Here is a 21,285-nt window from a genome sequence, read left to right on the forward strand (position 1 = left end):
AAAGAAGGAAAGAAAGAAGGAAAGAGAGAAAAAGAAAAGAAAAGAAAGAGAAAGAGAGAAAGAGAGAAAGAGAGAAAGAAAGAGAAAGAGAGAAAGAAAGAGAGAGAGAGAAAGAAAGGAAGAAAGAAAGAAGGAAAGAGAGAAAGAGAGAAAGAAAGAAGGAAGGAAAGAAAGAAGGAAGGAAATAGAGAGAGAAAGAGAGAAAGAGAGAAAGAGAGAGAGAGAGAGAGAGAGAGAAAGAAAGAAAGAAAGAAAGAAAGAAAGAAAGAAAGAAAGAAAGAAAGAAAGAAAGAAAGAAGCAAAGAAGGAAAGAAAGAAAAAAGGAAGGAAAGAAAGAAAGAAGCCAAAGAAGGAAAGAAGGAAGGAAAGACACGAAGAGCGAAAGAGAGAAAGAAAAAAATAAAGGAGGGAAGAAAGAAGCCAAAGAGACTTGCAGTAACATTTTTGCACTCTGATGTAGACAAAACACGAATCAATAAGTTATTAAAAACCCCAAACAACAAAAGCATTATTGCAGAGCAGAAAGCAGCATGGCTTTCTGTTAGGGAATGTCTGTATCTGATTGCAAATGTTGAAGTCACCAAGTAAAATTTTTAAAGGACGTGACAATAAAGATATTTGGACACACAGCCGTTCACCGGTGTCAGTCGTTTCCTTCCAAGCACAGGGACAGGGCTCGGACGAGGGACTTGCGGTGGCTCCGCAGCAGTGGGAGCGCTTCAGATGCCCTTGCAGACCCACTCTGGTGTCTACACACCACGGGCGTACTGGGTTATTTTTGCCGAAACAGTGCAAACACGAGGTAGAAGCATTTATTTATTAATTTAACTATCTACCCACTTAATTATTTATTTTCCCCTGGAGCCCTGCAAGTTCCAGAAAAGAAAGGTGACCCTTCACGGGACGGGAGCGGGAGCGGAGATTTAATGTTCGCTTTGCCTTTGTTTTGCTCTCTTTGGAAGGCGGATCTAAACACACGGCAAACTTTGATTGCTTGTTTGTTTGTTTGCAGATAAGGGCATTTTCGGCTTCCAAGTTTCACTCGCGGCACCGCTGCGGCTGTCACGCAGCACTCAGCGCACCCCGTTGTGCCCCCCTTGTCAAACCACCTTGGCTCTCCGGGCGCACCCAGGTCCCTGCTGGGAACGCGCCATTGCTGCGGCTGGCAGGGCCGGGAATTTCGGATATTTCCCCTCCAGGGCAGCTCTCTGGGACGGCGAGCCCCGAGGGCTGATGACTGCCAGCCAGGTGCGCGCCGCCCGCCCCCCCCTCTCCCCCCTGCACGCCGACACGCGTGTGGCGCAGCGCGTTCGCGCGGAATTAATTAGCGAAGACGGAGAAATAGATTATCCTAATAACCCCCCGGACAAATGAAGGACAAAGACCGGAGGGGTCCCCCCGGGTGCCGAGCGGAGCCGCCTCCGCGCCCCCCTCTCCGCTGCGGCGGGACGGGGAATGGGGGGGGGGAGAAATGGGGGGCGAGGGGAGCGCGGCCCCTCCGCGCCTCTCCGCGGCTCTCCGCGTCGTCGCCGCCCCGTGGCCGGTTCCCGTGGCCGGGGCTAGGTGGCGCTCCGCCTCGCGGCACCGCCGCGCCGCCCGCCTGCACCCGCGGGGGGCTCCGCGCCCGCGCTGCCGGCCGCGCAAAACCCGCGCAGCCCTCGGAGGGGGGGCGCGGAGCTGGGCGAGCCCGGGAGGGGTGGCCCGCAGCCCGGCACAGCTCGAGGGGAGGTGGGAAAGGGGCGCGGGGGGAGCCCCCCCGGTGCCCACGCGTGTCCGCGGGCGCGCAGCGGTGTAGGTGGCGCCGCGGGTGTGGGCTGGGTGGGAGCGCAGAGGCGCTCCGTGCCGCGCTGCCACGAAGGCAGCAGGACAGTTGCGATGGGTTTCAAGGGTCGGGAAATCAAACACGGGCCTCTGGTCCCCGCAGGGCTGCGCGTGGTGTGGGCGTTTTTGAGGATTTCTCCCCAAGGCGAGAGCCAGCACCCGCGGTGGGGATGGACAACTCTGAGCTCTAGGCAGCGAGGGCATCCTTCCCAAATTCACCCGCAGCATTGCTAGGGCTTCTTCCCAATTCCTGCATCTAAAGAGTAAACGGCGTTTTGGGGCAGAAAAAACCCTCTCTTTGCGGGACAAACCGCTAAAAAAAGTTCCTGGGGGAGATCAAGCCGACAAAGAGCGGGCAATGTCTTACAGCCCATCGGGCTGCGGCGTTATCACCACCAACGCTGCTGCTGTTGCTGCCACTAATTGAACAGGGAGGTTTCCATCATTTGCATCAATCCTGCGGCACCTTAAGGAAAGTGGCCTATGAGATGGGGAAAAGTAATAGTAAACAGTGATTCACCGAGCGCTGTCTTGCGGAGCGCTCCCGCAGGCGAGGGAGATGCTGGGCTGCTCATTTCGGCTCATCTCGGGAGCGTGGCGGCTCCTTCCTCGGCGGGAGGGATCCGGAGGAGTTTGAGTGGCCTGATTGGTAAACTTTATTAGGGATTTCGGATCGGATTATTCGGATTTGGTGCCGTGGGATCTTTGTGGAGTCTCTCTCTCCCTCAATAGGTGTTAGGCTGTAACTAGGAGGCGCTGAAAACCTAAGGCGGAAAATTTACAACTTGATCAGCTCCAAACCACACACACCAAAAAAAATCTGCTACTGTTGCAAACATATGTTACGGATTAAGTTAAGCAAATGGCTCTAGTTTTGCAAGGTTGAAAGCTGATAATGAAAACTTATATGCTAAAGAGTTTGGCTTTTGTTCTAACTCTAGTTCCTTAAACGCCAGCAAATCCCATTTACCTTTCTGAAAAAAAAAATAAATAAAATAGGAATAAAAACAATGCCCTCCATCTAGCTGGAATGGGAGCCCTGGCACTTGCCCCTCCGGCGGAGCTGAGCCTGCCCCGAGCTCTGCATTTATCTCCAGGTATTCGTTTCAGGCAGCGGGCACGGCGGGGCAGGCAGCACCTGGGGTCGCACAGCCCTCCCCGGCCCCCCCCGAACCCCTCTCCCGAAGGATCCCCGGCACCCAGGGGTCCGAATCTGATTTTCCTGCCCCCTCTCCCCTCCGCACGGCGGACCCCGCACTCTCGTCCCCGCCAAGCCCGCGATGAGGAAGACTGCGGCGGGGAGAGCGCTTTGGGGAGGAAGGTTGCACCTGAAGGTGACCCCAGCCCGCCCGCAGTTCGCCCCCTTGGCTGCCCCCCATCTCCCCTGCCTTGGCCGCTGCGGTGGGAGAGGGGGGCCCCCCTCTCGCACACATCACCTGTCGCGATACGGCTACAGGGACAAAACCGGGTCCGCTGCACTCCCGGAGGTGAGGGCTGGTGCCCCCTTTATTGCTCTGTTACTTGTGGAGCCCGAGGAAAGGGGCTGAAGGCCCGAGTGGGGGGTGTCTCTGTGGGCACCGAGCTGGGGAGGGGTCTCCCTGCTGCGTGCGGGGCCAGGAACGCGCGGCCGCTTCGCTGCCCGTCGGCTGGCAGCGGGGATGCGACACTGATAAATGGCCGGGAAGAGGAGAAGCCACCCCAAAAGACATCGGGGGGTCACAGGAGGAGGGGGCGAGAAAAGCGCCAAGGGGGTCCCGACACTCCTCCTCGGGCTGGGGGAGATTTGTTTATTCCTTTCGAAGAGAAACGGAGGGGGGGGGGGAAATGTCTCCAGAAAGACAAATAAAATACATTTTGCTCTATTCGTAGGGGAAAGTTTCCACGCTCCCCAAAGCCCTCACGGATCAAAATGCGTGTGAACGACCCTGTCTGTCCCGCGCGGGGAGTGGGGACAGCGCGGGGGGACGCGGGCTAAGGGGCAGGAGGGGAAGGGAGGCAGAGAATTAGGGACCTAAAAAAAAAAAAAAAAGAAACAAACAAACAAAAAAAAGCAAATCCTAAAACAACAGGGAATAAAAACAAACACCATGAAACGCAACAAAGTCTGGACACTCGGAGGCCAAATCCAAAAAGTTGGGGCGGATCCGAACGAAACTCCAGCGCCTGCGTTTGCTTTTAAAGAGCTCGGAGAGCACAGGGCTCGGTGGAGAACTGGGGGTGAATTTTCCCGACCATTGTGAAGGCGCAGTGGGGTTCCAACTTTGTTTCCGTCTTCCCTTAATACATATACTTATACGTGTACATTTATTTATAAAGAAAGAGCGGAGAAGAATAAAGAAAGACGAAAAAAAGAAAGAAAAATAAATTAAAAGGGCAAATAGAAAATAAAACAAAAACATTCCAGACGAATATTCAGCGCCGCAAGACATTTAAGCCTTCGGTTTCGTGCGCGTGTGGCAAAGCCTTTGATGCAGGCATCTCCCTCTGCGCCGAAGTCGTTGGGCGAAGCCCCCTGCTCTGGGGGGTCCGGGAGGAGGTGGGCTCAGAGAAATCGCCCCGGCCCCCCCCGATGCCCCCCAGGAGCTGCGGCGGGTCCCGTCCCGGGGGCATCCCGCACCCCTCGGCGGAGCGCTGAGTCCCTGGGGGCTTGAGGCGAGGGGAGGCTTACACAGGGGGAGGGGGCGACTCCGAGACCCCCCGGGAGGTCCCCAAACGACGTCCAACGCGGCGGCCCCCCCGGGCAGCCACGGCGGCGGGCTGCCGGGTGGGGGCACGGAACAAACGGATTCGCGACCCCCGGCACAGCCAGCAGGACCCGGGGCCGGGGGTGTCCCGGGAGGGGCTCCCCGAGGACCGGGCTCCCCCCTGGGGTCTGACCCCGCAGCCGGTTGCGGATCCCGGTGGGGCGGGAGGAGGAGAAACGCCCGGTGCCCCCTGGTTCTGGGGGCTACACGCCGGGACCCCCCCGGCGGAGCCGCTCGGGGCCGGGGCTGGCACCGAGCATCAGGACCGGGCTGACCCCCCCCGCCCCTCTGCCGCAGCCCCGGGAGGAGTCGAGGGGGAGTGTAACAGGCAATCAACTTTTTTTCTTTTTCCTTTTTTCCCTCCCTTTCCTCCCCCACCCCCCCTTTTTTTTTTTTTTTCATTCTCCCGCCCGGGAGCAGCCGACCACCGGGAGTTTTGCCCGAAGTGGCTGCAGATCAGCCACCGACCCCCGCCTCCCCTCCCCCTCCCTCCGAGGGGGCCCTGATACAGCGGGTGGGGGGCGCCGGGGACACGGCGGACGGGGCGGGGGTGTCCCACGCCTCCCCTTTTCCCCTTGTCGTCGACCTCCCCCTCGGGGTCCGTTCCCCAAGGGGAGGAAATCCAGGGGACAGCCGGCGACCCCTTCCCCACTCCCCCATCCGCCACCGGGGCGGCGACCCCATCGGAGCGGCGGCGACCCCAGACCCCAGACCCCAGACCCCGGACCCCAGACCCCGCGCCCCGGCTTCGGCGGCGGCGGCGGCCCCGGCGCTGTCCGTGGTGCTGGGCCCGCCCCGAGCGCCGCCAAGCCCGGCCCTCGCCGCCCGCCTCGGAGCCAGAGGGGAGCCCTCAACCCGTCCCATCCCATCCCATCCCATCCCATCCCATCCCATCCCATCCCATCCCATCCCATCCCATCCCATCCCATCCCATCCCATCCCATCCCATCCCATCCCATCCCATCCCATCCCATCCCATCCCATCCCATCCCATCTCACTCCTCCCATCGCACCCCATCTCAATCCCATCCCACACCTCTCACTTCAACTCCATCCCACCTCATCCTATCCCATCCCATCCCATCCCAGGTGCTCCATGCCCCATCCACCCAGCCGCCGCTTTTCGGGAACTTTGTCCCCGCCCAGGAGGTCGCTTTATGTCGGGAACCCGCCTAAAATGCCACAAGGATCCCCCCGCAGCCCCTGTCTGTCGCTGTTCGGGTGTCCCCAGCCCTCCCGAAAATGTACACCGAGTTGGCTGAAAGTGCCAAGGAAAACCACTTCGCATCCAGGTTTTATTGGTAGCCTTAGTGGTAATACAGAAATAAAAATAAAACCCAAGCGCACTCGAAGAGGGAAGCATCTCCCAAACAGCTCCGCCGGTCCCCATCCGAGGACGACCCAAAATCTGGCTCTTAATTCAATTAGGAAGAACCTCGGTGGGAGCAGAAGTAAGGCTTACACCTGCGAGAAAGGGACCGAAAACAGGGAAAAGCTGGCAAAAGCGACCATCAAAGTGGCAACACCTCGCTTGGCATTTGCTGAGAACCACCGGGCCACTATCAAACGGGTGCCGAGCACCGCTGGTGCCTTTTTGCACCCCACGGGGACCCGCAGGGGCAGCATCCGTGCTGGGGGGAGGCACTTCTGTGCCGCCTGCTGCGGGGGGCGAGGAGGGCTCCTCGCATCATCGGCTTCGCTGTGCGAAACAAAACTGCATTTCTTCGCGTGGCGAGACAGCCCGGCAAAGGGAAGGCGTAAAACGGCCCCGGGAGGGGGGGGGAGATGCGCGGGAGGGGGATTTGTCTAATGGTGCCAGGGGTGGCAGCTTTAAGGGAGGAGTGTGAAGGCACAAGGCTGCGGACGGTCCCTTGCCAGGCGATAGGGGATTAGGTAGGGCTTGAGGAAAAGAGAAATGGAAGCGACAAAAGACGGCGACCCAGGCCTTTCCAGAGAAGGGTCAGCTCTCTCCTGCGCCGCACTTAGTGGGAAATTACTGCTGCTATTGTCTCCGCAGGGACAAACCAGCCCGCGGAGCTGGCCCCCGGAAATACTCGCATTTGCCTTACCCCAGCAGAGGGGTCCTGGGGGCAGCGGGGGCCGGGCAGGCACCGCTCGCCTTTCCCACTCGTGTTTCTCCTCCTTCGGGCCAAGGCAGAAGGCGGTGCCGGCGTGTGGGAGCCGCCGGGGAGCCAAAACTCGCCCAAAGTTCCCAGGAAACCCACCCAGCTCCCCCGGGAAAATAGTAAAAACCTCCCCCAGGAATAAAAAAAAAAAAAATAATAAAAATGACCGAGGGCTGAGCGCTGCTGGCACGGGGCCGGGAGGCAGTGTTGGCAGCGAGTGAGCTTTTTGGGGCCGGGGTCTGCTGCCCAAAAACCATCCGGGACCCCCGGCAAGGCTGCAAGCCGCAGGTGCTCCCCCTGCAAAGTCCCAAAGTTAAACCAGGGCGGCGTGGACCGGGACCCGCAGCTCACCTCCAGCCTGAGAGGTCCCCCCAAGTGTCAATGAAAACGTTCACTTCTGCTTTTATTCGCATTCTTATTTTATTCTTATTTATTTATTTTTTATATATATCAACTCAACGGCACTTCCAGCGGGCGAGGAAGCAGGAAGGGGCTCCCGGCCGGCCCCACCGCCCCGGGCTCCCACCACCAAACCAAACCCGCTCCTCCCTGCTCCATCGGGAGCCAGACTTGTGCCACCTTGTGCGGGTGTTGCGTGCTGCTGGAGCCCCGCAGACTGCGCCAGGGCACGGGGTTTTCTCCGCCTCTGCCTTCACACCCTTCAGGGGGAATAAAACGTCTCTGAGGGGCAAAACTGCAGCCGGCGGTCGGCGCGGGCTGGGCGATGCTGTCCTCGCCGTCACGTTTGGCCACTTTTTGTTCCTGCCACCAGCATTTAGGGGACCGTGCTGAGCACGGCGAAATTTAGAGATGCGGCAAAGCTGCTTGTTTGAGCCTACTTTGAAGTAGTAATGCTAGTGGGTCTGAAATCCAGATCTACGCGCTAATCTATGGTTTCGCCTTCAAACGGAGCTGAGTTACAAAGAGCTCGGGAAGATTTTGCATCTATTCAGCAGGCACAAAATCTTTAATTTTCTGAGGAGCAAAAACTCCCCAAGAAACTTCATATAGCTCCTTAGGTTTTGCTTAGCATACGTGATAAAACATTGATTGTCGCAGTTTGGTGACCCATGAAATTTGGGGGTTAGTTTTCTCTTCAGACCAGAGCATATAATTATGCAAATAAAGAGCTGTCACTGATCTAGTGAAATACTCACAAACACATGCAATCCGAAATGGAACAGAAAAGTGAAAATTTGTGGTATTATGATGGTTACAATGATAAATGACATCTCCTTCCAAGTTTCTCGAGAAGTGCATTTTTCACACTTTGTCGCGCATGTCAGGATGCTGCGGGCACACATCGCGGCGCACACACGCACACACACACGTCCCGCAGGATCCAGACACCCACAAATGCGTGCACAGGCACACACACACACACACACACACACGCACCCATCCCTCGACTCCCTGAGATTTGTCTCTGCCCAAGCGTGCGGTGGATGCATACATTCTTGGCAGGTTATTTTTGGTTTGGCTGACTCGAGCACGGTGCAATATGTGGCTACACGCGGTTTTGGATGTGACACTTTCCATTTGTACTTCTGAATGAAATTTCTAGAGGGGTAAAAAAAAAAAAAAAAAAAAAGAAAAAAGAACAAAAAAGAAAAAAAAAAGAAAGAAAGAAAGAAGAAGAAAACAATTAGTGTTATTTCTCGGGGACACTTTCCCACGAAAAGCAGCATCTTGTGACTGAGCCCCAGAGATTCACACCGCGATGGCTGCAACCAGCGCGGAGCAATGGGCGCACAATGCAATTTCTTTGCTTCCCCCCCTATTTATTATTTATTTTTTTCCATAGCCCTGCTGCGTTTGAGGGTCCCCATGGGGCCGGTGGCTGCTTTCCCCCAGGACCATTCTTTCCCCCCCCTTGGCGAGGAAATGCTGCTCTCTGACGGGGGGATCGCTCTCCGAACCCCTCGCCCCTCTCAGGTGTCACCCTGGTCACAATATCACGGGGATGTCGCGACATGTCCCCGCCACTGGGTCCCGACGAGGTTGATTTCAGACCCCCCCGCCCCCGAGGAGCTCTAGCCCCAAAAAGACATCGATCCGGAGAAAAAACCCGTGGACCCCCGGCCGCCCCTCTCGCCGTTACCTCTCCGCACGGACCGACGCCGGCAGCGCCTCCGCGCAGATCCCGCGCATCTTGCGCGGCCGTGCAGCACTGCTCGCGCCCCCCGGGGGTCCCTCCCCGGCCAGGGGGTCCGCAGCTCCGCCGAGCATCCGCGAAACCTCCCCGCAGGCTCCACCCGTCTTATTACCGCTGTTATTTTACGCCGGGGTTAATCGGGATTAATGCGGGGCGGTGGGGAGGGCCGCGCACCCCGCGGAGTGTGGGGGAGTGAGGATGGCACGGGGGGCTGGGGGTGAGGGAGCACCCCCGGGTCCATCACCCCACGGGGGACTTTTGTGGGGGAACTCATGTGTTTGTGGGGAGCAGCCCCCGGCGGTACCTGCGGGGGGTCTCGGCGCTGGGACGCAGGAGGCGGGATAAGCTCATCTTTATTTTGGCACGGAGTCCTCGGGGGGACCCCCTGCGCTTCGCAGTTCCTTACAGAAGCACAACCCGAGGCGAAGGCGCGGTAGGGAAAAGCCCCGAGAAAAGGGCGGCTGTTACAAGCAGAGATTTTTTTTTTTTTTTTCCCCAAAACTTTCAAATAAATCCGTCACCGCGACGCTTGGCACCTCGCTGCCTCCCCCGGTGCAGGTCAAAACTCCCCGGGAAGAGCACAGAAACCCCAAATGCGTCCTCCGACCGGGGAGGAAAGGCCGGGGGCTGTTGCACACCGAGCCCCCCTCCCCACCTCCCCCCGCCCCCCCCCAAGCTTCAGGCTCCCGGTACGGTAAACCCCGCAAAAAGGAGGATTTCGGCTCAAAACTGGCCAGTCGTCCGCCCCGTGCACCCCTGAGGGTCTCTGCACCCGGAGGTACCGGCGCCCTCCCCCTCCCCCAAATAATCCCCGTCCCCTAGGTGAACCACGGGGAGCATCCCACGAGCGGGGGTCCCGAACCTACGGGCACCTTTTTTGCCTCCCCGCTGCTAACCACATCGGAGGCGAGGCCGGCACGGCCAGTGAATAATAATAAAAAAAAATTAGATCACTCTAATTTCGCATAATCAAAACGAAAAGAGCTTAATTAGCGTGCTCGCAGGCCGGGCACGCTGTCAGGCACGTCTCGGGATGCGCGGCCGAAAGTTGCCGGCACCGAGGGCGGTGGTGGGGGGACCGGGGGGGACCTGAGGAGGACCCAGGAGGGACACAGGGGGGACAAGGGGGGTCCAGCCCGGGTGGGGACGGTGTGAGCAGGGAGCCCAGGCCCCGGTGATCGCCACGGGACATCAAGTCATTACAAATCCGGTGTATTAAAACGGAAGCATCTTTGCATTTAAAAATAAACGGGAAAATGTGCCCCCTTTTTCTTTTTTGTCTGTCTCTCTCTCTTTTTTTTTTTTTTCCTGTCATATTTCACAGTGTGATTCAGGCATTTAATGAATAGGCATTTTTTAAGTGGAGCTTTCAAAAGGAAGATAAGATCCACAGATAATGCCATTGATCCGGCAGGAGGAGAAAATCTCTACAACAAAGGGGCTTTCCCATAAATCGGGACCAAACTTCTTCGACCCTCCTACCGGCAGAAAATGAAAGACTGAAGAGTTGATCCCACTTGGTCCCAGAGAAAGAGAAGGCGACTGACTCTGAAATCACTACCGAAATCACGGGCTTGTTAGCACTTCTGAGTTAGAGCCCTCTTTAGAAAAGAGTAATTTGTGTTTTGTTCTGTCTCAAACTAGAAGGAAGCAGCAAAAATCCTGCAGGCAATGGGACCACGACGATGCTGTTAAATTCTGGCATCAGCCTGGTGCAGGGCTATGTCAGGGCAATTAGAGCTGCACCACGCTGCACTGTGCAGTACCACTGTCAGCCTTAATCTGCGTGCTGATGGGCAGCACGAAATCCAAGTTACAGCCCACAGGAAGCACAACCAGTGAACCCATATTGCTTTGACAGTTGCACTCATCTAGAAATAATGCAAAACGCTATTTAGATGTATACATCACGACCCTGTGCTCTAGGAAGAAAACAATCTAATGAGGGGCTGGGAGACTGCTTGCAGGAAGCAAGCAGTGAAGAGGTTTCCCCCTCGTCCTCCTTTTACAATTCTTCGTATTTTATTCTGTTGGAGCGCCGCGTCGGGGTCGGCTTCACCGAGCTGTTCTTTGCCTCCAGGGCTTCGCTGAAGAACCTGAAGATGGATGGGAAGCTCTTCCAGGAGGTCAGCTCGTGGCGCTCCGTACCTGCAGAACAGAGGGGACAGAGTGACCGGGGGATGCTGCACACCGCGGCTGGCCCTGTGCCCGGGGCATCACAGAGAAGCAACAGCAACCATCCACATCCATTTCCACATCCACATCCGCATCCATATCCACACCCATGCTTGTGTGGGAGTCGCAGACCCTGCGGACTGGGAAGGTGAGGACCCTGCAGCATGGTGACAGCACTACCTCCATGAAGAAACATTTGCTCTTCAGATCTGGAGCACCTTGTCCCATCTTTTTTTTTTTTTTTTTTTTTTCTTTTTTCTTTTTTGCCCAGTACATGTGTTTTGGCCCAATACATGTGTATTGACCAAGAAGGGACACCAGACCCTAGCAGCACTGCCTTCCTCGGCAGACCCATACTTGATGAACCCATACATGATGTGCGGGCAGAAAACAGGAGCCTTTCCACTTACCCACACACAAATTCAATCATACCTCATCGTTTTGGAGGGAACCTCTGTTACTTTGCAAGCATTTCCTTGAATGCCTCTCACATTTGCTTTATTAAAAAAAAAAATAAAAGGCAGCAAAACAGCCCCCAAATGAAACCAAGATGCACGCCCCCCTCCTGCGGAGACGAGGAGCCAAACGTGGTGGAAGAGTTGGGATCTCTTCCTGGATAACCCAATTATGCGGGGATGCTGCCGGGAAGTCTCTGGATCCTGGGCCTCCGTTTGATACTTTAACATTGTTAATGATAATTCTTTAGTCTGTAATAGTAGGTCATTGCTATGGTTACTCTACAATGGTGCAACACTTCGCTTTCCCCTTCAGCTATTCGCTCAGACCCGGTAACCACATTTGTTGCTTAGCAACAGTTTTGTGACAGCATCACAATCTGGGGGTGACAACAATGAAGGACACGGTGGCCCTGGATGGCCCTGGAGGGGATGCCACCCTCCAGGGATGCTGGGCACAGTGCCGCCGCTGTGGTGCCCCCATGAGACCCTCATCATCCTCGCGGGATGCATGTCCTCAGCACGGCGCCTCTGTGAGGAGGCCTCCGGTGGAGGCCTGGACATTTGCCTCTCCTCCCCTGCATGCCCAGAGGCAACCAACCCATGATTTCCCCAAAAAAAAACCCTCTGCAGAGAGTTGACTGCTTCCCACACAAAGAGACGCCTGCCTACAAAGGCAAAGCACGCTGCACACAGACGCACATTCCCACACCCCCATCTCCCGTGTTTGTCCTAGGGAGACAGCTTGTGACACCTAGTGCAAATTTCCTGGGGCATCTTTCGCTCAAACACTCCCCACCTCTGAATCCATCCCACCATTTGCAGGGTGACGGAACAAGCATGGGTTTTATGGAGGGGTGCTCCTTTGCTGCTGCGCTTCCTTGCACTCCTGTGTCACATTATGTTCCTTCACTCTTCTCTTCCTTTTCTTTCTTTCTTTCTTTCTTTCTTTCTTTCTTTCTTTCTTTCTTTCTTTCTTTCTTTCTTTCTTTCTTTCTTTCTTTCTTTCTTTCTTTCTCTCTCTCTCTCTCTCTCTCTCTCTTTCTCTCTTTCTCTATTTCCTTCCTTCTTTCTTTCCTTCCTTCTTTCTTTCTCTCTTTCCTTCTTTCTTTCTTCCTTTCTTTCTCTCTCTCTTTCTTCCTTTCTTTCTCTCTCTCTCTTTCTTTCTCTCTTTCTCTTTCTTTCTCTCTTTCTCTCTTTCTCTTTCTTTTCTTTTTCTCTCTTTCCTTCTTTCTTTCCTTCTTTCTTTCTTTCTTTCTTTCTTTCTTTCTTTCTTTCTTTCTTTCTTTCTTTCTTTCTTTCTTTCTTTCTTTCTTTCTTTCTTTCTTTCTTTCTTTCTTTCTTTCTTTCTTTCTTTCTTTCTTTCTTTCTTTCTTTCTTTCTTTCTCCCCATTTCCTTCACTCTGCCTCTCTCTCATCAACAACATTCCTCCTTTGTGAAAGGGCCATCCAGAAACAAAAAATGGCAAAACAATAAGTTTCAGAAGCCTCCCCTTCCCTTTCTCAGCCTTGCCTTCTCCCATGCACTCTCCTCCTTCCCTCAAGAGAGATCAGGCTCACATTCACTGGTGTTACTGAAACTGATTAACCTAAAGCTTTCCTGTAGCAACCCCTCTCAACCCACCCCTCTCAAAAAACAATTCAAGCTTTGAATCTAGAGGGACTCAATGATTCAGCGGTCTAAAGCAATTTTAACACTTCCTATTTTCCCTTTCCTAGTAACAATCTCACTGACAGATGAACAATTTCCCTGGTGATAAAATCACTACAATGGCTATTTAGTTTCTGGGATTATGATGATTCTTTGCTTGATTAATATTGCAATAAGAAAAGCTTGCCAAGTAACTGCCTTGGCCCTTTACAGTCATTTAAAGGTCAAATTTTGTCCTTACTTATTCACATTCAACTACTACTAAAGGGAGAGCCCTAAAAATTTAACACTGCACAGACTGTGCATTTATGATTTATATACCGAAGGCTTGGAAAATTAGACAGAAGGAAGAGGAGTTATGTCCTCAGGGTGATGACAGATTTGGCCATAAGGCTTTCGCCAGAGAAAAAATATCGTTGATGAATGCAATCTCAATCGTGTATTTAGCAGTAGACAAATCTAAATTAAATGCATGAGAAGCCATCTATTTTTTGATTGAAAGAACCGTTTGTGAGAGTCGGGTAATACGAGGTGGCTGTACTACAGCCGAGATACTCTAAGGTATATATCCTCTTGGTGCCTGCTAATTTCGATGGCTGTCATTATAAACTGCACGATGCGGTTAGGCAACGACATTCATTCTCGGAAAAATCTGAGGAGCACGGTGCAATGAAAGGACATATGATGGCCGCCAAGTGTGGGAGACAGCTTGAACATCCTAAAACAAGCCAAGGCTGCTACTGCTGAAGAATCACAGCCATTGATCCTGCCTCTCCTGACTCTGCAAAGACCTGGAGGGGCAGCCCAAGGGCTTCCCGAGGACCCGCATAGGAACGGGAGCTGAGGGAGCACCAGTATGGCATTGCTGGACAAAATGCAGGAGCAGCCAAGGGTCTGAGAGAGGACTGACCTGCTGGCTGCTGGTGTGGAAGGAGGCAGGGGAAACGGTGTTGTGTCAAGTTCAGGGCACTGCGGGGGAGCAGCGCCAAGGCGAGGGCGGATCCGGCAACCAGGAGGGAAAACGAGCAATGACTAACGCAGCGAACGGGCTTCAGAATCAATTTACACACGGCAAGAAAGAGATACTGACAGCTGGAAATAACGCAGGCTTGATGATACAGTTGTTGATACAAAAAATCAGGTGAGGGAATACTCGCTAAAATTTAATATACAAATCACCGGGTCTGGATGACATGCATCTGAGGGTCTTCGGGGAACCAGTTAATGAACTTGCTGAACTACTAGCAATTATTTCTGAGAACTCATGCACAATCAGGTAGGCACCAGAGGACTGGGGCGGGGGGAGGAAGAAAAACAATGCTAATTTGAGAAAAGAAGGATTAAATGAAATCACCACACATAATATTTACCTTTGAATATTATTAAAGTAAGAGATCGACATTTAAAAAAAAAACAACCCCGCAGGTGCCTTGAGGAGAACAGAAGCTGTAGAACAAAACGGGCTCAGATTTCACAAGAACAGATAAAAAATGAACTCGCCCACTTCACTGAACCACGGAATCTAGCAGGCAGAGAAGACAGGGCCATGACCACATCCTCCTGCACAGCCCAGTCAGACACCACAAGTGCGGGAGGGATGTGGGGCATCACCTGCAGCATAGTGCCACCACCGCGGCACACCTTGCCTCCTGCATGCCCACCATGCCCGTGGCGACCACCACAGTGTCCACAGGTTTCTGGTCCCTTGCCTCTGGGTGGGCTGAAGCTGTCTGAGCTTCTTGGGGGCTGGCTAGAGGGCTTTGGAAGAGAAATAATAGGTGTGGTGCAGGGCTGGAAACAGAGCTGTGGTGTCGCTGAGGGATTGGTGTTAGGACTTATGTCTTCTAAACATGGTTATTAGTGATCTGAGAGAATAATGGTAGCACTTATTAGTTAGCTGGATGAATTAGCAGGTGATACAAAGAAGAGGACATGAAGAAAAAGAAGGAAGAGAGAAGAAATAATACTAATATTGACACTAATATTGATACTAATACTGATACATACTAATATTGATACTGCTAACACTAACACTAACACTAATATGAATACAAATTCAAATTATTAATATTAATGCTAATGCTATTGCTAATAAATGTTAACACTAATATACTAATACTGATACGGATACTAATAAATGCTAATACTAATATTGATACTAATACTAATGCTAATACTAATAAATATGAATACTGATACTGATACCAATAATTACTAATACTAATACTGATTGTAATATTGATACTGGTACTGATACTGACACTAATACTAATATTGACACCAATACTAATGCTAACAATAACAACAGCAATAACAACAATAACAAAAAAAAATATAAACAAAAATAGTTAATAAAAGGAGCCTAAATGGGCAGGAAAAATGGAAGAGGGAAAAAAAGGAGCTTGTATAGGTGCCTGCCGAGATGGCATCGTGTTGCGTGTGAGCACGGAGTGGGTGACCCCGGTGCCACGCAGGCCTTCCTGCTTGGGAAGTTTTTCCGCTGAGACCAGCTGCGATGCTGGCCTTGGCTCCGGCCCCTGAGGCAGCAGCTCCTCCTGCAACACCATGGCCTTTGAAATGAATTAAGGGTGCTCTGCACCCCAGGATTTAGCCTCTGATGGAGCAGGCAGCGTCACAGCTCTCCATGAAGCACCTTGCATAGTGAAAAGCTTCCACCTGGCGTCAGTGGGAGCCACACCGGGAGGACCCTCGCTGCTACGTCTGTCATCCCAGGCACTGAGCCACACCTGTACCAAGCCTTGCCAAGGCCTCCTCCAGGGCTTCTGTGTTTCCACAACACAGAGGAGCAATGCCAAATGCACAAAGAGATGATGATCCATGTTCCCTCTGGCCTAGGGAGGTGAATGCAGTTCACAAGGCCTTGCTGGAAAGGCCTCTCTTTCCTTGTCACGGTATCTACACACACAGAGTCTTGATCCTTAATGTATGCCATTGTGTAATGGTGTAATGATGCAATGATGCTGTCCAAACCTGCATGTGTGCATCAGGAAAAGCAGTATCCTACCTGCTGCACCCGTCTTTTCAGATGTTCTTCCCTTTCCCAGAGTTCTAACCAGGAACTTAACTTTTTAACCCCTGACTCCATCAGACGTTATCCAGAGTGACAGGTTTAACTATTTTTAATTCATAAAGTTTCTGCATTTACTATTTTTGGAGAAGGGTCCCTTGGATCTGCACAGAGGAAGTGAAATGTGCTCTGCAGAAATTACTGTGGCTGCTGTGACTGCTTTGCTCTACTGAAGTAAATCTCCAGATCTGAAACCCCAAAACAGAAGATCATCGTCAGGAGATCAGAGCATCATCAGTTGTTTTATCAGGAGATTTAACAAATGTATTTGTTTAAAATCATTATGCACTTCTGACAGGGAGCACAAGAACTTCAGCAAAAAATTGGGGAAGAGTCCATTAGCTCAAGAGGTTCAAGAAAGGATGATCTTAAGAGCTTCTGCATATGCAGTTCTGGACATCTCAGTGGTGAAGAAGTGTTAAAAGCTTAAGCAAAATTAAGAGAGAAGTCATAAACCAATTAATGAAATGGAAGCAGTGATTTCTATAATAATAATAATAATAATAATAATAATAATAATAATAATAATAATAATAATAAAACCACACATGCACAAAAGAACAAAACCTTGGTGTGTTTAGTTTGGCTTAGATGTAATAGTTTGTGGAGTCATGGACATGATAATAATCTAGAAGTGTCTTGGTAGGGAAATGAATTCTTTGGAGGAACCATGAGGGAAGAACCAGGCAAAGCTGGAGGAATGAAATACAGCTTAAGTAGAGGGCTTAGTCCCACAGTAAGTTGTTTTAGATGGAATGTTCGTGTGAGAAAAATCGTGGGAAGCTGTTTGGCAATGCCAGAGAACAGACTACACATACTAAGGCATGTTATGCTTAGCTATTACCTCCTGTGACACTGACAACAGTGTTTACTTTTGTTGGACATTTATTATCTGTAATATCTTTACTAGAATGACAGAAATGGAGCAGCAAGAATCCCACCAGCCCAGAACAATGATTACCTCTGAACCACCCCCTCCCCCCCCTTTTTTTTTTCCTCATTTACAGCACATAATCAGAAGCAGCAAGTGGTTTGGAAAGGTAACAAAATATTTAACAGCCTCCTCTCACCCTGCACACAACTGATGGGAAGACTCGTGCAAAAGCTGAGTCAGAGCAAGGTTTGCAAAGTGAGAAAGAGACTGGGAGCCAACACACCACTGCAGCCATCATTTCCACCACTGTTCATTAAATATTAAGGGCAGTCCCAAGAGCACGGGTCATTTGTTTGCTTCTCTGAGCACTAACCGGTCAAATAAGCCAAAGTTGTAAGGTCGCTCGCTTCTGAGTGCAGGTCAAGTCATTTTCTTTTGAGCATGCGTTATAAAAAGGAAAAGAGAGCTACTGCGTTACAAACAGGAGGAATCACAAACAGGTTAGCAGCTGAAGGTGCAGGATGATCAATGGCATTTAAAGAGATGGAAGAGTTTCAGAAACCCAGTGGTTTTAAGGGACTGGTCCTGGGCAGCAAACTCGTCCTATTCCTATTTCTATATGGACACTTACATGCAAATCTCTATCATCACCATCTACAGACATTTCTACATCTATCTGTATTTATATATGAACACCAATATTCCTTGCCTGTCAAATATGAGATGGGGAGTTCACTTTACATCACAGAAGGTATTTTGGTGGTGAGAAAGCACCTATGGAAGCTGCAGGATCTCATTGCATTAAGTAGCAATGGGTCAGGCAACAGTCTCTTGGGAATATTACAGGTATACCTGAAAAATTGCACATGTTCTTGAGTTTCTTTCCATCCAGCCCTATTTTTTAATAGTTTGTGATTTTACCAGCCATATTTAGACAACCAGTAGCACTGATTCTATTTGCATGGTACATCATAGCTCTGAAACCTGTTGATAATACACATCAGTGTAAACTTTTTAGATGTAGGTTCTTTTTCTTCTATCATAAATTAGAAAACAAAACAAAACAAAACACCCAACTTTATAAAATTGTACCCAAGAGCACAAAGTAGTTAGTATTTGAAAAACATAATTTTCTCCATCGGGGAAAGGAAAGTTATAAGTAAATGAAGTTTTTACCTGTTTAAAAACCCTGCACTTCCCAAGAACACTCATTCACCTGGCTTCTTTGGAGACCTCTATAATACCCATATTTAAGCTTCGAGGCTCCCACAGGTTATAAACCTGGGAAACACCAATGTACACGATGGCTCTTAACACGCAGCCACACCGTGACAGCAGTCAGTGGCCTCTCCTTGTCCTGTGCTTCCCAAGGGAAAGTCCAACAGGGGTTTCTGCGGCTGTGCTCACCATTGCTGTGCTTTAGGGGATGGGCAGCAGCCAAGACTGGGGCTAGAATGCTGCCCTAGTGCATGCACAGCACTTGACATTTACACCACATCACGGCAGTACCTGTGTGCTCATTTAATTCATGCCAAATGAAATACTGCAGGGCAGATTTAAAAATCTGAGCTTATTCCAAAATCCCGAAGCTTTTCAGTGATTCTAGTGCTTACAGGGCGGAGATGTGAAGTTACACCCCTTGCTGGCAAGCTCTGCTGACGTGGGAGAGCACTACTTACGCAAGGAGTTTCATTGATTAGAGCAGGACCGGGTGTGTGAAAGGACCGGCGCTTAGAAAATAGCTACTCTCTGTGATGGTGTTTTACGATTATTTGCTCCTAAATAGTAATTGTACCATCAAACATCCGGATGGAGAATTAATTATTGGAAATAATTCAGAAAATGCTGATGTAAGCTTCCTTCAGTGAAGAACATCGCAGATTTGTAAAACCCACCAAGCAAATGAAATTATGTAAATCACCCGAGGAACAGCTGTACCAGCAGCATGAGCACGAGCCGATACGGCTTTGGCGCTCCCAGGCACGCACGCAGCCAAGGCGATGCTGTGGAAATGGCAGCGCTTGCACCCAGAGCAGCGAGGAAGGGCAGTGCTTTAAAATCCTGCATTATGTGACGGTAAAGACACCCTGCCTAATAAAAATGGAAGAGGGCCCTTAATCACCAGCAGGATAAGCACAGACCTGCAATTGCAAAAAAGCAATTATAAAGTAAAACAGCTGAATATAATTTTCTCCCCTTACGTGCCAGAACTGGTGTGGATGCCAACACTGGCAATCACGGAAGTGAAGGAGGTCTTTCCAGGGACAGAAACGGCCCCGTGCTGAAGGAACAAATGGGCCATGAAGCGCTGCAGCAAATGCCCAGTGCTTTTAGGATTTCAGCAAGAATCTGAATTCAAATGTCGTAAGCCTGTAGTGCATAAATGAACTCCTGCTGCCCCCATCCCCCTCGTGGAAAATGTTCATAATAAGGAGCATTTCAAAGGGTTTTTGTTTTCTGAAATTTCTGCTTGGATTATAATGTCCTGTTGTATCTTTGTAGGCAGAGGATTACAGTCAACATGAGCCCAGACTATATTTGCAGGTGCAGGAACAGCATTTTATGTACTGTACTTTTACAGTTAAGTTCAGAGGCAACTCAGTCTTGTGCTTCCTGCCACTGGTGCTCACACAGCACTCATCACTGTAAAAAAGCCCTGCCTTTGAAAGGAAACAACCCAACCCAACCCAACCCAACCCAATCCAACCCAAGTCAACACAATGCAACGCAACCCCTCCATGGTGTCTCCACCAGCTCCCAGTCTCTGCCTGGTCTCCTGGTCTTTTTTTTTTTTTTGGCTGAGTTTGTGCTGGTGAAGAAGAAAACCCCATCAATGTAGATGCACTGCCTCTGAGACACTGGCGGTGCTCCTGAGGGAAAGCTGAGCAAAACACATCCATAATCCTGCTGTCTGTGGCTGCTGGAGGGTGGGAACAGGGCAAGCGATGGGGACATCCACCCTCTCTCCTGCCGGACACCTGCTCCAGGTGCCACAAGCTGCCAGAAAGGACTTAGCTCTTTGTGTCAAGAGGTGAAATTTAACAGCCTAAACCCAAATGATCCTGAGCATCCTGATTCAGCTGCTCAGTGCCCCCCGAGGTGTCTAAGCTCCACTGACACCTCTGCGCCTGACCTTAGAGCTTGTGCCTTATTACAGCACTGCCTCTGTATATGCTCAGAAACACCTCAGGCTTGACAGGGCAAATGCTTTCATGGGTCTCAGGCAGATAGAGAGGCCCCTCCGTAATGCTCAGTACGTACACAGGCCTCAGAGGGAGGAATGCCCTCTTCAATCCTTCTTTTTTTCCCAACTTTCTTTTCACTCCTTCCCCATTTTAATTCTGTTCAAGACACCTGTTTGTCCAGGAGGAACTTCTGAATTCCTCCCCCCAAACTTGCCCACCTCACAGCTCTTCCCAAACCCTTGCCCACCAGATGTCCCTTAATTCCTCCTGGATCTCATCCATCCATCTAGACCATCTTTCCAGTCTTTATGGCTCCTAATTCCTTTTTTTTTTTTTTCCTTCAAACTGTTCTCATCAGACCTTCTCCTTGAAAATACCTCACTGGAAAACAGAGACTGAGACATGGTTTTGCCAGGTTTTTTAAAAACATGGGCACAGGCTGCACCTACCACTCAGGGATAGTGGTGAGACAGAAAAATGAGGGCACGTCCACGACAATACAACAGCCCTACCCTGAATGTTACGACAAATGAGCAGTCAGTCTTCTATGTGAGAATGATGGTTTCATGGGAAATTTAGTACAGTTTTTAGTGACTTCATGGAAAGGAAACACATCTGTGTTTGTAAAATGCCTGGAAAATAGAGCTGGGCTACCAGAACGCAAAAAAAGCATAACAAAAAAGATTTTAAAATTCAAGTTTTGGAGTCATGGACAGGTTCTCTGTTCATTCTGCTAAAATTTGAATTTTACCAAGTAATTACAAAAAAAAAAAACTCTATGGGAGAAAAACTGTGAAAAAATTGCTACAGTGGGAAGAAGACAGCGCTGTTTCACCAGTGAATTCACACTGATACAGTCAGCATCAACCTTCTTATGTAAGCATGACCTTTGCTGGTCATTGCGAACGAACATTCTTGAGAAAGGCAGGGGACTGAACCCAGACCGCGAGATTTCATGGGCAATGATCATTGTTGTGGGTCAAGTACAGCTGTGCTGCAATCATGAAGTTA

At 50.9% G+C, this 21,285-nt stretch overlaps 1 protein-coding gene across 5 annotated transcripts in view; it reads right to left on the reverse strand.

Moving 5' to 3' along the window:
• Positions 1-10,041: 10,041 nt before the first annotated feature.
• The window catches only part of ARB2A (ARB2 cotranscriptional regulator A), a 254,174-nt gene continuing 242,930 nt past the window's right edge, over positions 10,042-21,285 (reverse strand). For all 5 annotated transcript variants that reach the window (XM_084504219.1, XM_084504220.1, XM_084504221.1 and 2 more), the window contains exon 11: positions 10,042-10,994. In XM_084504219.1, coding sequence (XP_084360345.1) covers positions 10,852-10,994 — 143 coding nt within the window. In that variant the 3' untranslated portion in view covers positions 10,042-10,851. The remainder of the gene's footprint in view (positions 10,995-21,285) is intronic.

The sequence above is a fragment of the Aythya ferina genome, assembly GCF_964211825.1.
Source record: "Aythya ferina genome assembly, chromosome: Z".
Taxonomy (NCBI): domain Eukaryota; kingdom Metazoa; phylum Chordata; class Aves; order Anseriformes; family Anatidae; genus Aythya; species Aythya ferina.